The sequence below is a fragment of the Prunus dulcis genome, chromosome 6 (genome assembly GCF_902201215.1).
Source record: "Prunus dulcis chromosome 6, ALMONDv2, whole genome shotgun sequence".
Lineage (NCBI taxonomy): Eukaryota > Viridiplantae > Streptophyta > Magnoliopsida > Rosales > Rosaceae > Prunus > Prunus dulcis.
In genome coordinates, this window is record NC_047655.1 from 18,650,648 (window position 1) to 18,665,561 (window position 14,914).

Below are 14,914 nucleotides of genomic sequence, written 5' to 3' on the forward strand. Positions count from 1 at the left end.
CTACTTTGCACATGGCCTGCGTCAGCTTTTAGTAGGCTCCACCGAAAAAATTCCAATCTAGGCAATAGCTGGATTGGTATTTGGCCCCAAGTTCGAGTTTTCCCAAATTTTGGCCCCTTAATTTTCTTGAGTTGAGAGGGGAAGTAGACTAAAATTTGGGATATTTTGAGTTTGGCCTCATAAGTTAGAGATAGCCTAATAACTCAACCCAAGAAAAAACTCGAATTTTCACCCGAGTTCAAAGCACATTGATATGCGCTACGACTGAACATGTGATGTGTTATATTCCAAAAAACTACACCTTGAGAACATTCATATTGATAACAACAATTCGGATATAGTGACAATCTTTACCTAACGACAAAGTATGAGCTATACATTTTTTTGGGGTCAAAAAGTATGAGCTATACATAATGGCAACAGGCATGATACCTAAGTCGGGAGGCGGAGACTGACAGGCTATCCTTGCTTTAGTGGAAGAGAGAGATAAAGACAAAGTTAAAAGGTAAGAAAAACCATAGAATGAGGTGGTTAATGCATGAATGGTTACAAAACAAACGCAAGGATGAACATGGGGTGGAAATGTTTTCTTAGCTCATTGGGACCTATGAAAGTCACTGTTTTCATTTCAAAATCATTCATCAGAAAAGCAAATTAGAGAGAATTTCACAAGAAAAAACCTCTTTTTTTGTTTGTTTTGTATCTTTATGTTTGGCCCTTGTGCTTTGTTTGTGGGTGATGAGCACAGTCTTAAATGCCGATATTATCGGCGATATTTCGCCGATAATATCGTTTTTTTGAGTGGGCGATATTTTAGCCCATATCCACTTAATTATCGTCAATATATCGATATTTTCGTCGATATTATCGCGATAATTTCGGAGGCGATAATTTCCTATTCGTTCGTGCTTTATTTGGGCAATATATCGCGATATTATCGATAATATCGATAATATCGCGAGTGAAACTGAAAAATACTTAAATGTGTTGAGAAATGGTGCTTTTGCCAACAAGGGGATTCGAACCTCTCTCAATTGCATCCATCTACTGGGCCTTATCCACCAGGTGCGAATCAATTTGTTAACAATGTTACGACGTGTAATATTTATATGGTCTTAAACGTTTTACAATAATATTATCTAGGATAAATTTCCATTTAGAAAAAAAAAATCCCTAATATTATTTTATTATGTTTAATTTAGGCATATGTTTAATGTTACGACGTGTAATATTTATATGGCCTTAAAAATTTATGCAAGCTAATATTATCTAGGATAAATTTCTATTTATTAAAAAAAAAAATCCCTAATGATAAATTTAGGCATATGTTTAATTTTATTTATTATTTTATTATGGAGGTTTTTTTTTTTTTTTGTGTGTGGTTATATATTACGGAGTTGTATTATTATTCACTATTGAGTTTTAATATTGTTCATTATATGTGATACTAAGTTTTAACTTTAATAGGAATTCTTTCTATGTGGTAGTAAGTTACTCATATATATATATATATATATTTTGTCAAGCTCATATATCTTATCATATGCAATATATTGTAGTAAATTAATATAACTAAAAAATTGTGGTGTGTTTAATTTTCTTTCACTAATTACTACATATTTTCTAAAGACACGGTGTTTGTCAGATCGCTACATAATCAACTTAAATCACTCTAACCCACCATGCCATGCATTTTATTCCAGTTTTTTGTGATAAAATAATAGACAATTGACTAAATAAACATCCTCTAAAGTTTTAATCCAAGGACATATTGCGGAAATCCTTTAAATTCGAGATAAAATTAAACTAAATCTCAGAGAAGATAAATTTTAGAGGGAAATTTCGGGAGAATGATTTGATTGAAGAATCAACAAAAACTCGTATGTGAACATGGCTCAGACCAAGTCACCTTAAGAGACTTGTTATTCACAAACCCAAAAGAAATTGAGCAAACAATTACATTATCTTGTTAGAAGACACTAAAACAAGTAATTTTACAAAATAAAATATCACTCAACTCAGACCTATCCTTGAAATTTTGAATTAACTATTAGATTATCCAACAGCATACATTTCTTGTGGAGGATCTGAACTTAAAATAATTTAAAAAAATATTAGTGCCAATTAATTAATTGTGCACCTTCTATGAGCATGCTCCGATTAGCACGAGCAACTAACCATTGGACTTGCAATGCTAAATATGAACATATGATGCTGTCCACTATGAAGATATCACAAAGATTGATATTATATGTATCCTTTCTGTAGTCTTATTAATATTATATTTACATTATCGTCCTAATCTTTTGCAATTTTTTTTTAAATTTTACTTTATTTTTACGTGGAAAAAAAGAAATTACAGGAGAAACCCTCTCGGACACGGAGGCCCTAAAAAGTCAAAATATGAGGAGTTTGCAACAGACAAAAGAACCTCATTTTCCCACAAACGGGAAGGGTTGAGAGAGCATGACTTAAACAAGCTACAAAATCCGCCGTGAAGATTGATACATATAATATCAATCTTTTGCGGTTAAATTGGATCAGGTTGATGGACTTATACAAATATTTTATCACTGATCACTTTATGCTTATGTCACAGGCAAACAGAATTTCAAAATGTGCAGTTTTGTGACTCAGAAAGATTTATCTTAATCAGGCAAGATTATAAAAAGAAGCTGAATATTATGAGAATTTTGCAAATTACAAATATGAGAAGCAACAGCCAATAAAAACCCTATAATGGAAATAATGCCACTTCACACAGAGACTAGGACAGCAAGCTTCCAAGCAAGGGAAAATAACCATCACTCTTTAAAAGAGATACTTTGATTCCCCAACATCACATGAAAAAGACGAAGAAGAAAAAAAATGCCTTATCTCCAACTGCTTTTTGGAAATGGCATTTGGCCTGCAGCTGCAAAGTGCAAAGCTGTATGTGATATGAACTTGGCACTCATAATGCACAAACAAAATCACCACTTGTCTCTATGTCATCTATGTCAGCATCATCTATCTCATCAAGATCCATACTTCCCAGTAAAAGCCCACCAATTTTGGCACCGTTTGCAGCTTTTCGAGCTTCTTGAATTATTACTAAAATCTCTTCAATGCTCTGGGATGATTGTTGTTCATGGTTTTGATTACTGCTTTGCAGGTTGTTTTCTTCCATGAATTCTACTGGTATATTTTTCAGAAACCAGGGGTGCTGCTTTATTTCTGGAATGGTTATTCTCTGCATCAAATTTAACGACTGAGAATCAATCACACATACATACCGATAGCTATTGTCACCGAATCAAAATAAAGACTTAAAAGTAAAAACACTAAAAAGACTCAAGAAAAAAAAAAGGTATAAACACTCAAGAAAGTGAAAAATGGTTTTCGTTTAGGCACGGTTGTCAGCCGTCTACATCTATTGACGACTATTGTCAAAGAATAAAAATAAAGTGTATAAAGTATAAAAACTCAAAAAAGTGAAAAAGGATTTTCTTTCTAAGCATGGACCATCAACGATTAGCAATTAATCATGTGTGCATCGAGGACCGTAAATATAAGGAATTATACCTTTTCGGGATTAGCAACGAAAATTCGAGAAAGGAGATGTCTACATTCCATGGAAACGCGTACATAGTCAGGAATGGAGTAGTGGACACTAAGAATCCGCTGAAATAAGGCATTAGCAAATTATAGATGTTAGGCCACAACATTAAAAGGCATAGCAAGAGGCAAAACTAAAATGGTACAAATACCACAATGATACATACCTGGAGTGTTTTTCTGAAGTTTCTTGGATCTTCTGGATCTTCAAAGGGATAAGCACCCACAAGCATCACATACAAAGTGACCCCACATGACCAAACATCCGCAATCTGAGATTCTCAGAGAATAAAAAAAGAGTGAAGACATGATGTTAGGTTACCAAATAGTTGGCCCCAAAATGACAAGGACAAGACCAAAAATCGAACATGAAAAACATGCCAACAAAGATTAGTAAACTTACCTTCCCATCATACTCTTTTCTTGAGAGGACCTCTGGTGCAATGTAGGCCGGTGTTCCAACAGTTGATTTGGGTTGGGAATGCAACACAGATGACTATAAGATGCAACAAAAAAGAAATTAAGTAATTGAAATTGAATTAACACGCCGAAAAATGAAAACTGAAACAGTTATCAAACTGGCCTGAATGTATTGTAAATGAAGTAGTTAATTGCCTTGGAATAACCAAAATCGCAAATTTTGAGACGTGGTGCTGAGCTTCCATCTAGAAGTGTGTTCTCCAATTTAAGATCTCTGTGGCAAATTTGCTGCAATAGAAAACATACAAAATCAGAAAGGGATGGATGGAAGGTCAAGATAAAGATTGGAGATAATTACAACAAAGAAAACTTTAATTATGATTTTGATAGGTTGAGGTTTTTACCATTGAGTGGCAATAACTGACTCCTGAAATCAGCTGTTGAAAGAAATATCTTGCCTAAAGAAACCCATGTAAAGTATCAGGAAATCAAGGAAAAAAAAACCCAAAACAGCTACTAAAATTTCTAATCATTTGTAGCTGAAGAAAAGAAAACCCAAATATATATATATATATATATATATATATATAAGCTGGATATTCTTTTAGCATTGAATTTGTTCTAATTTTTACCTCGTCCTCACTGAATCTACCAGCAGTGCATATTCTTTCAAAAAGCTCTCCTCCAGCTGCATATTCCATGACAATGGCCAAGTCGGTTGGTGTTAACAAGACCTGCAAAAGTTAACAGACATACAGTCAAATAAATAAGGGAAAAATCTCATCTGATTTCAAATATGCTAAACCCCTTGAAATTACTCATTGAAAACCAACTATATAAGCATCAATTGTTCACTGTAGCCAGCCCGGTTCCAATGCCAAGATAATGGAGGAAAAGGGTAGAGTCTTTAAAACAAGTGGAGATAGAAAAGCATGTTCTGTTATTAACAAAAAGTAGTGCTGATTCTCTAAGAGTTCTTGCAAGTTGCAGACCACTAACGTAGCTTTGCAGAAACTTTTCTCATTGAGATACGAATATAACTATTTCATTAAAGTTTGAGATCAAACTCAGAGTTATACCTCTTTAAATCTTATTATATTGGGATGCTTCAAGGACCTGTGGTTCATAATCTCCCTCTGTACATGCTCATCAATCTGTAAACACAGAAGAATGCTTCAAATTAGTCCCTCCATGAAAAAAAAAAACCAAAACCCAGGTAATAAAATCTCACCTATCAAGATTAATGGGAAAAAAAAGGAGACCCAAGAATCAAAATTTCATATCAATGAAAGAGAAAAAAATGAAAGACGCATATGTTACCTTCAGCCCTCTTTCAATAAACTTCACAGCATAGAGCTCCCCACTCCATTTGTCCTTAACCAGTTTTGCAACCCCAAAATTCCCAGACCCAATATCCTTCAATATCTCATAGCGCTCCATTGCTGTATCAACAATCTCTCTCTCTCTCTCTCTCTCTCTCTCTCTCTCTCTAAATTGTGTATAAATTCTCTGCCCTTGTCTACTTGCTTGCGTGAAGCATCTTCATGGGTTTTTCAAGGTCTTTAATTCTGAATTGGCAGCAATGCAAAAAGATGTAAAGCTTGTTGGTTAAGCTTTGGCTATATCCCCTCCTCCTATGCTCCAGTAGACTGTCTAAAAAGTCTTCGTGGAACATAAGAAATAAGAAGAGCAGCAATTCCACGTGCCGATTTTTGAGTGGTTACGATCACCAGCAGACATGACCAAGTTGTGACCGACCACTATCTCTGTTGTCGTGCTCTCGAATGTGTTAGTTGGTCTTACTCGCCGTTACAAGACTACGACGTGTCGTTTTGGAGATGCTAATGGCAGCTGTTCGCTTAAGTTTGGCGGGTAAATATTTTGGGTACTCTCAGCGAGTAAAAGAGCATTTATTTTGAGTGGAGGGAACAATTCCTTGGGTCTACGAGGGGAGGGGATAAGCAACAGAAGGTAGGACCAAAAGATGACGCGGACGGTGGAGAGGGAGGACAGTGAGATATGTCGTGCAATTGGATGGTAGGCTCCACACATTTCTTTTGGGATGTTGCCTGCATTTCATCCTTCTTGGAATTTGAAACAACGCAATCAGACTCTCCGCCCACCTTATGTTTAAAAATTGTGAAATTTGCATAATATCACTTGGGTTTTTGGGCATGTGCACTAACATCACTTGAATTTTGAATATTTATTTTTAACCACTTAAACTTTGTAAAATGTTGTAAGTCACTATTTATGTCTATCTTCGTTAAAATTTTAGTTAAGTTTAATAGTCATTCTGTCAACTCACTATAACTAAAAATAATTATAATAAAACATAATTTATAAATAAATAAAAATTAACCTTTGCACCACACCTTCCCTAGCCCTGTCCTTTTCCAACGCCAATTCTAAAGATTCAAAACTCATTTTTATCTTTTAATACAAACTTCAGAAAAAATCAAAAATCAAAAATTCATCCATCACCTGTGATATATACCATTTATATTAGATTTAATTTTAACTTTTAATTTTAGTTTAGGTGCATAGGCATAGCCATAGCATGCTCATTCAGATTGCATACAACAAAAATAGAGTGCTTTATATTCATTTCTCCACCCACCTTATGTTTAAAATTTTAAATATAAATTTAATCCTTTGTAAAATGACTTCTAATTCCCTCAGTCTCATATTTAAAGTTTTAACTAGGGGTGGCAATTTCCGATACGACCTGTTACACGACTCGAAATCAGCATGGAAAAAACACGACACGAACCCGCACGATTAAAAAATGGGTCATTTTCGGGTCAATCAGCTGTTGACCCATTTATAAACGGGTGGGTTTCGGATCAACCCGCCAACCTGCTAAAAAACCTATTTAACCCGTTTATTAAACGGGTCGTGTCAACCGCGAAAAAATGAAAGAAAATTAACACTCCAAAATGCACACAATGAGTTTCGAACCATTACCACTTTCATTCATTTCTAACACCTTATCCATCTTGCTACACACAACTTTGTGATTATAAGTTACACAAGTTGATATTTATAATGTTTCTACAAGCTGTTTTTTTTTTTAAATAAAAAAAAATGTAGAATTTCACATGTCTTTTTTATTTATTTATCTTTTATTTTTTCTTTAACATTTCAATTGCGACCAGACACATTTTTTTTCTTCTCGAAATTCTTTTATTTTTCAACTTCAAGAAAGAATGGAAAAAAAAAAAATGAATTTATCCCTTGCTCATTCTTCAAACTAAGAAACAACACATGAAAATGTTATGTTTCCACACTCAAATTTTCACACCAGATCTACCTTTGTGCAAGCTACAAATATGCACAATGAAATCCCAGCAACTATGAACATGCTTACACATACATGTATATATCAGAATTATACACATGCCTATATATACTAAAGGTTTAATATATATATATATATATATGTATATATATACAGTCCCCTTTTATTGAAGGATCCCTCAAATAATTTTATTTGATGGACGCCTTTTAAGGTACTCTACAATTTTTTTTTTCAAATGATCCAAACCATCTATTTTTTAAGTCTTCATTCATAAATCATCCTTACAAAAAATTAGACAAATCGAAAACCGTTTCGATATCCAATTGTGTCTTACAAAATCAATAAACACAGTGCTTCAAGAAAGTACTAAAATTTCAATAACTCAAATGAGTGATCAAATGATATCGGATTCAAGTAATTTTTTTGTAGAAATGATCTTTGAATGAGTATCTACAAAATAGACGGTTTAGATTAGTGAAATACAATCTAGAGAAGGGCCTACAATGGGTGTCCCTCAAATAACTTATTTGAGGGATCCCTCAATGGAAGCTCTCTGATATATATATGTATATATATATACACACACATATAAGTGCACATGTATAAGAGTACATATCACTTTAAGATTATGTATTTTTGACTATACTATATAACAAAAATGCATATGTGTGCTTGTTACCTATGAATCATGATAGGAGTATATGTGTGCTTGTCTAGAGCAAGACTAACACTTTTTTTTTTTTTTTTTTAAAGAATGAACAAATATACATATCACAAATTATTTTTTCATTAAATTGTCAGTAGCTAATACCACGTGAAATACTTTCATTTGGTTTTAGATGTACATATATATATATATATATACATATATATATATATATATATTTTGTTACAATGTATATGTATACATAAAAGATTTTCCAAGTTATATTTGTATAAACCAAGATTCAACATTTCTTTATTTTCCTTTCTCTTTTCTCTCTTTTTTTTTTTCTTTCTTTCATTCTCTCTTCTCTCCTCTCTCTCTATTTTTTTTTCTTTCTTTTCCTTATATTTTATCTCCTCTCTTTGTTTTTTATTTAATTTTTTTCAGTTGTGAAATTTGTAACATACATGTTATTATTTATGAAATTTAATCACGGGTCGTCGAAGTTTATGGTTCTTTGTACATATTGATGTTGCTTTATTAGTTGCTACTACTTTTTATTAAACAGGTTATTAACCAGGTAACCTGTTTAAGACGACCCGAACTCGACACGACACATTTATTAAATGGGTTGGGTTTGGGTTGAGTATTCTTGACATGTTTACTATCCCGACACGACACGACCCATTGCCAACCCTAGTTTTAACACATGTTCACTTTTTTTTTTTGGTCACAAGTCACTTTTGGTCTATATAGTTTAGCACTTCAACCACTTTTGACCTTCTAGTTTCAATTCCTTCAATTTTGTTATTGTAGTTTCATAATTGTAGCAATTTAAGGACCATTATAATTTTCTCCAAATTATTCTAACTTTTGTTATCTATTTAGAGTTGTTTTGGTCCAAACTTGCATCCCCTCCCCCAATCCGCCAACAGTCAGGTGTAGTCCCTACCCAACCACAGCTAGCCCTTCTGATTTTTTGTGGGACTTTTGGTGGGGGTTGTGGAGAGCTGTTGCCCCTCTGATTTTAGCCCAATTATGTTTTGGGTTCGTTATGTTTTTGTTCAATTGTTGATTATGTTCTTGTTTCGTTATTTATTTATTTTAACATTGACTACTTTTCTTGCACAAATTATTAAATACCGATAGATCTATAAGTCCTTGATATCATGGGGTTGGGGCGGCCTTGGGAGGCTGTGGTGGAAGGTTAGTTACAAGGGTATGGTGGCTAGTTGGGGTTAGGTGGCACTGTTCTTGAGTGTTGGCTTGTTGGGGAGGGGATGCAAGTTTGGACCAAAATACCCCTGAATAGATAACATAAGTTAAGAATAATTTGACAGAAATTATGATTGTCCTTAAGTTGCTACAAATATGAAACTACAATGGCAAAATTGACGGAATTGAAACTACATGATCAAAAGTGATTGAAGTGTCAACTACAGGAACCAAAAGTGACTTTTGGCCTTCTTCTTTTTTCCAGGAAGAAAGAAGAATCTTTTATTAAAGTCGAATATAAACTATTGCATCTGTAGCCAAACAATTAAATAACCATTCATTGCCTACTTCATCCCTAATGTCGAACACGATCCTATTGAACAAAAACCCCTACCAACGAAGTCTTAATTGCCACCTTTCCATTCAACACTGCGAAGAATTGAACAAAACCTCAATTTAACATTGTTAGGTCTTATAAAAATTGAACAAAAAATGATACACCTGTTAGCTAACCCACCCCATCGCAGTAGCGCTAACTCCTCTACTCCTCACTACTGGCAAACCTACTCTATTTCTCTTTTCCATGTTTCTAATTCAACTAAATAAAATTTAACATTGAGTCAAACAATATGGGAAGAATAATTTCAGGTTGTATTTCATTCTCCAAAAGGAGGTATTTATAATATAAGGGTGTAACTTTAGTAGGGTTAAATTAGGAAACAAGATAAAATCCTAATTAGACAATATCTGTACAAAAGGAAAGAAATAGAGTTTTAATAGACTAGGAAATAAATCTCCTAATTACACTAGGATCTCGCTAATACTCCCTCTCAAGTTGGAGCAAAGATATCACACATGCCCAACTTCTCAAGCAAATTGAGAAAGATCGTAGTAAACACAGCTTTTGTAAGAACGTCTGCCAGTTGATACTCGAATGATCTAAACGGAAAAGAAATAATTTCAGCATCCAACATCTCTTTAACAAAACGTCAATCAACCTCCACGTGCTTTGTATGATCATGTTTCACATGGTTATGAGCAATCGCATTTGCAGCTTTATTATTACAATACAAATCAATGGGTTTCTAGGGTCCAAACCCAAGATCTCACAACAATATTCTCTACCATAGTAACTTGCACACACCTTGTGCAATCCCACGATACTCGGCCTCAGCATTAGACCTAGACACCTCGTTTTGCTTTTTACTCCTCGAAGTAACAATATTACCACCAACAAATTTGAAATACCTAGATGTACAACGTCTATAAGTGACTGAACCAGCCCAATCAGCATCTGTATACCCTTCTACATCAATATTGAATAATATAAGTCCCACATCGAAAATTTAACTAAATAAAATACAATATATAATGAATGGTTCCACAACTAATATCACCGAGACCTTTTTGTGATAAAACACCACACCTAGTGGGCTTTGTAGATGGTTAAGTTGAGGACAATATCAGTGTTGTTAGTAGTTGTTTGCTGGCCCGTTTCTCTGAATTCAACATAGTATTCGAGCGGATTGATTGACTGGGCCTGAATTGGGCCTTTTCCTTTACCCAATATGTGGTGTTCACGTGTTGGGCTTAAATGATTGACTCTGATGTGAACTTACCTCTACGTATGGCCACTATGTGGTGGTCCCACGTGAAGGAGCGTGTTAAAGAATATAAGTCCCACATCGAAAACTTGACGAAATAAAATACAATATATAATGAATGGTTCTACTACTAATATCACCGATGCCTTTTGTGATAAAACTCCACATCTACTGGGCTTTTAGATAGTTAACTTAGGGACAATATCTGTGTTGCTAGTATTAGGCAGCTGGCTTGTCTCTCTGAAATTTAACATGGTATCAGAGCAGGTTGATTGACTGGGCCAGAATTGGGCATTTACCCTTACCCAAATGTGGTGTGCACATGTTGGGCTTGAATGTTTACCCTTACCTAATACGTGGTGTTCACGTTTTGGGCTTGAATGTTGGACTCTGATGTGGACTTGACTCCACATGTGGCCCACTATGTGATGCTCCCACTTGAGGAGGTGTGTTGAAGAATATAAAGTCTCACATCGGAAACTTGAATAAATAAAATACAACATATAATGAATGGTTTCACTACTAATATCACCGAGACCTTTTGTGATAAAACCCTACGCCTATTGGGTTTTGTAGGTGATTAAGTTGAGGACAATATCGATGTTGCTAGTAGTGAGCCGATGGCCCGTCTTTTTGAAATTTAACATGATATCAGAGCGGGTTGATTAACTGGGCCTGACTTGGCTCCACATGTGGCCCACTATGTAGTGGTCCCATGTGAGGGGGTGTGCTGAAGAATATAAGTCCCACATCACAAACTTGACTAAATAAAATACAACATATAATGAATGGTTCCACTACTAATATCACCGAGGCATTTTATGATAAAACCCCACACCTACTGGGTTTTGTAGGTGGTTAAGTTGGAGACAATACCTGTGTTGCTAGTATGGGGCCGCTGGCCCGTCTCTCTGAATTTAACATATTGGGTTCTCTGATTCAACTTAAAAATCATTCTGGAATATTAGAAATTGTAAATTAACCACTTGGTTGTTAGGAGATGGAAAATAAGATGCATCAATTGCCAATAAATTTTCATACTTGATAGATTCAAATGGAAAAAGCTTGGCTCCTTAAAATTGAGGAGGAATTCCTCCTTAATCTTAAGAAGTCAAGCCATGCTCATATATTGTGGGTATAGTGGCAAAGTGGTGGGGCGTGAGAGAGAGATAGAGAGAAGACGGGAAGAGAGAGAGAGAGGAAGGAAGGTATTAATTAAAGGGTATTTTAGGAATAATTTTGGGTGGAAAGATAGGATTGTGTTTTTTTAAATTTACATGGTGGGTGGAAAGATAAGGTAAATGAGGAAATAGGACATGAGTAGAAATAGCAGCACTCCAAAAACAATGTTGGTATTAATTATGACGCTTTGAAAGCATGTATTTATTTCAAACCAAATGCATGTATCTTCAAAGGCTACTTCAAAATATAACTCAACGATCGAATTCGTCTATTTTTAATATTTACACGGGGTCGTACTTTGAAAAAATAATTCAAATATAAAACTATTTAATCATCTCCTCGAATGTATAAAAACAAAAATACATTTCGTTAGATAAAACTAAAATAATAATCGAATACTCAAATAACTTAATAATTTTGCAATTGAACCAATCGGATCATTCTTAAAAGAGAACTGGAAAACCTATCATTAAATATCGAAATGTAATTTTTTAAAATTTAAATAAGAACATCCTTCCAACATAAACATACCTTGTGGTTTTCATTTTCATGGGATTGAATTGAAGGAAATTATATTTCTCCAATTTTATTCACCATATTAATGGATGCTATATACTTTCATTTTTTAGCCGGATGTTTATGAGAAGAAGTAAATTATATATTAATTTGTCTTGATATATTACTTCACTTTAAGTCTAACTCATGTACTATAAATTCAAGGATTTTGTTTGCTTGTTGTACAAGATACAATAGCATTCAATTGCTAACTAGTTAATAAATTGATACAACACTAACCAATTAATTTGGCATACTCTATAATGTAATCTCATTGTTGGAAATTGTTCGTTCTTATATCCTCAAAAAAGGATCATCCTTATGAAATTCACCTAAATCAGAAATCCCTTAATTAGCTATGTGTTATAAAACTATAGAGAAATTGTGGAGAGAAAAGAGAAAAGAGAAAAGAAGGACAATAGAATTTGCTATATCAACTTGTATCGTTCATCTTTGATAACCATCTATTTATAGGCTTACAACCATAAGAAATCAACTCATAAATTGTAGGTTCTAATTATAGGCCATCCATATTCCATCTATGGGTTATTTACTCAAATGGTCCTCAAATTTATACCCGAGTTACACTTTGGTCCATCAACTAAATTATTTGTTCAAATGGTTCACCACTTCTTTATTAATCGAAGCATTGGTCCTACCGTTACATTTTCTGTTAAATTTAGTCATGTGAGTAGCACATGCGACATTTTGTGAGGGTAAATAAGACTTTTGACAATTAAAAAATAAAAATATATGATTAAAAATTAATACAAAATTTCCTTTATTTTTAAAATTAATTAAAAACAACAAAAAATAACCCAAAAAAACCCAACGAACCACACCTCTCTCTCTCTCTCTCTCTCTCTCTCTCTCTCTCTATATATATATATATATATATATATATTCTTTTCTCCTCAAAAACCACCCCAGCCTCAGTCGCAACCCATACCCCACACCCACCCCCCACCCCCACCTCTAGCCGCAACCCACTCCCGAGCCTTACCCGCAACCACTTCTTGAACACATTCGCCAGAGCCAATTTCTTGACCTCTGCGCCCTGATAATGATGTTGCAGAGGAGGATAAGGGGAAGAGAGGATAGGTTGTGGGGAAGAGAAGATGGGGCGCTGGGGCAATGAGGTTATCGGGCTGGGGGCTAGGTGCTGGGAGTTGGGAAATAGGTTTTTTTTTTCCTTTTGATTTTTAGTTTTTAATTTATCTACTATTTTATTTAATTGAACCGTTTTTCTCTTATATTTGACGGCAATATTGATAGAATGTAATGGTAGGACCAAAGCCCCGATTAATAAAGAATTGGTAGATCATTTGAACGAATAATTTAGTTAAGGGACCAAAATGTAACTCAGGTATAAGTTTAAAGACCATTTGAGTAAATAACCATTCCATATATTTATAACACTATGATTATTATTGTGAATATTTTCATTATTTATTGAAAAATGTTATTTTTGTCTATTTATTTAGTTACCGTTGATAACTAAATGCTTCCCGATTTAAGTGAATTTTTATGAGGATAATCTTTCAATTATGACCTAAGAAATGAATGGGTACAATTTATTAGAGCATAAGCTCAAATATTTGAAGTGCTTTTAAACAGATAGGAGACTGATCAGCTAAATTAGCACTTGACAGCACTTGACAGCACTCGCAATAGTGATTGCCGTACGGTGTAGGCAACGGCAAACATGTTGCGGACGAAATAAACATGCTTTTAAATATTAAAACAAATTAGCTTGCTTCAAAGTCTAATAATTTCAGACACAAAAAAATTCTAATAATTCCCTTACATCTTGCCCTTGTTGAGCTAGTGGTCCAAATTGTAAGTTGGTTATGAGGTCAGAGCGATTCTTCTGTGTGGTTGTCGTAGAATAAGACGATTAATGTCACATCATACCAAAATACAATGGTCCAGTCTTTGAAAAAGTAATCTTACCCACCTATTTTGGGATGCCAAATATTAGAATTTCTCGTAAAACATGATTTTGTTACGATGAACATGTGCCAATTTTTAATATATACATGTTAATCCAGCTCTAAACGTACATGTGACGTGATTATAAAACACCTTATCAAAATATTAAAATAAAAATTCATCCAAACTCTTGATTCTAAGGATAAAAACAATCCTATCCAATATGATACCCCTCTAAATCTCACTTAATTGGATTGCAAGAAGATTTATAATTCAAATGGTTCAGAATATTTACCTGTACAATCGAGTCGAGTTCTTATTTCAATTCGCTTATATGTTTGGAAGTGTTTTCTTATAACAATCCACATTCTTATCCCCTGAAAAGCTGTTTTCTCTCCGACATCAAACACCTGTGCGTACAGCCATCGCTAACCTCTCGCTATTCGACAAGTTTGGCCCACA

At 34.2% G+C, this 14,914-nt stretch overlaps 1 protein-coding gene across 1 annotated transcript; it reads right to left on the reverse strand.

Moving 5' to 3' along the window:
* Positions 1-2,642: 2,642 nt before the first annotated feature.
* LOC117632859 (serine/threonine-protein kinase SAPK1) lies at positions 2,643-5,674 on the reverse strand. The gene is made up of 9 exons (XM_034366461.1): positions 5,338-5,674; positions 5,097-5,171; positions 4,650-4,751; positions 4,422-4,475; positions 4,213-4,305; positions 4,001-4,093; positions 3,765-3,869; positions 3,565-3,663; positions 2,643-3,232 (listed from the first exon to the last, which is right to left on the reverse strand). Exons 1-9 carry the CDS (start codon positions 5,455-5,457, stop codon positions 2,954-2,956), a joined length of 1,020 nt encoding a protein of 339 aa, XP_034222352.1. The 5' UTR covers positions 5,458-5,674; the 3' UTR covers positions 2,643-2,953.
* Between the last annotated feature and the right edge of the window lie 9,240 nt (positions 5,675-14,914).

Excerpts from the sequence above, each read along its gene's own strand:
- LOC117632859 (XM_034366461.1), bottom strand. The coding sequence starts at position 5,457 with ATGGAGCGCTATGAGATATTGAAGGATATTGGGTCTGGGAATTTTGGG. Across the intron at positions 4,094-4,212 it reads GCGATTTTGGTTATTCCAAG|TCATCTGTGTTGCATTCCCA; the intron begins GCAATTAACTAC and ends TGCATCTTATAG. Across the intron at positions 3,664-3,764 it reads ACTTCAGAAAAACACTCCAG|CGGATTCTTAGTGTCCACTA; the intron begins GTATGTATCATT and ends GCCTTATTTCAG.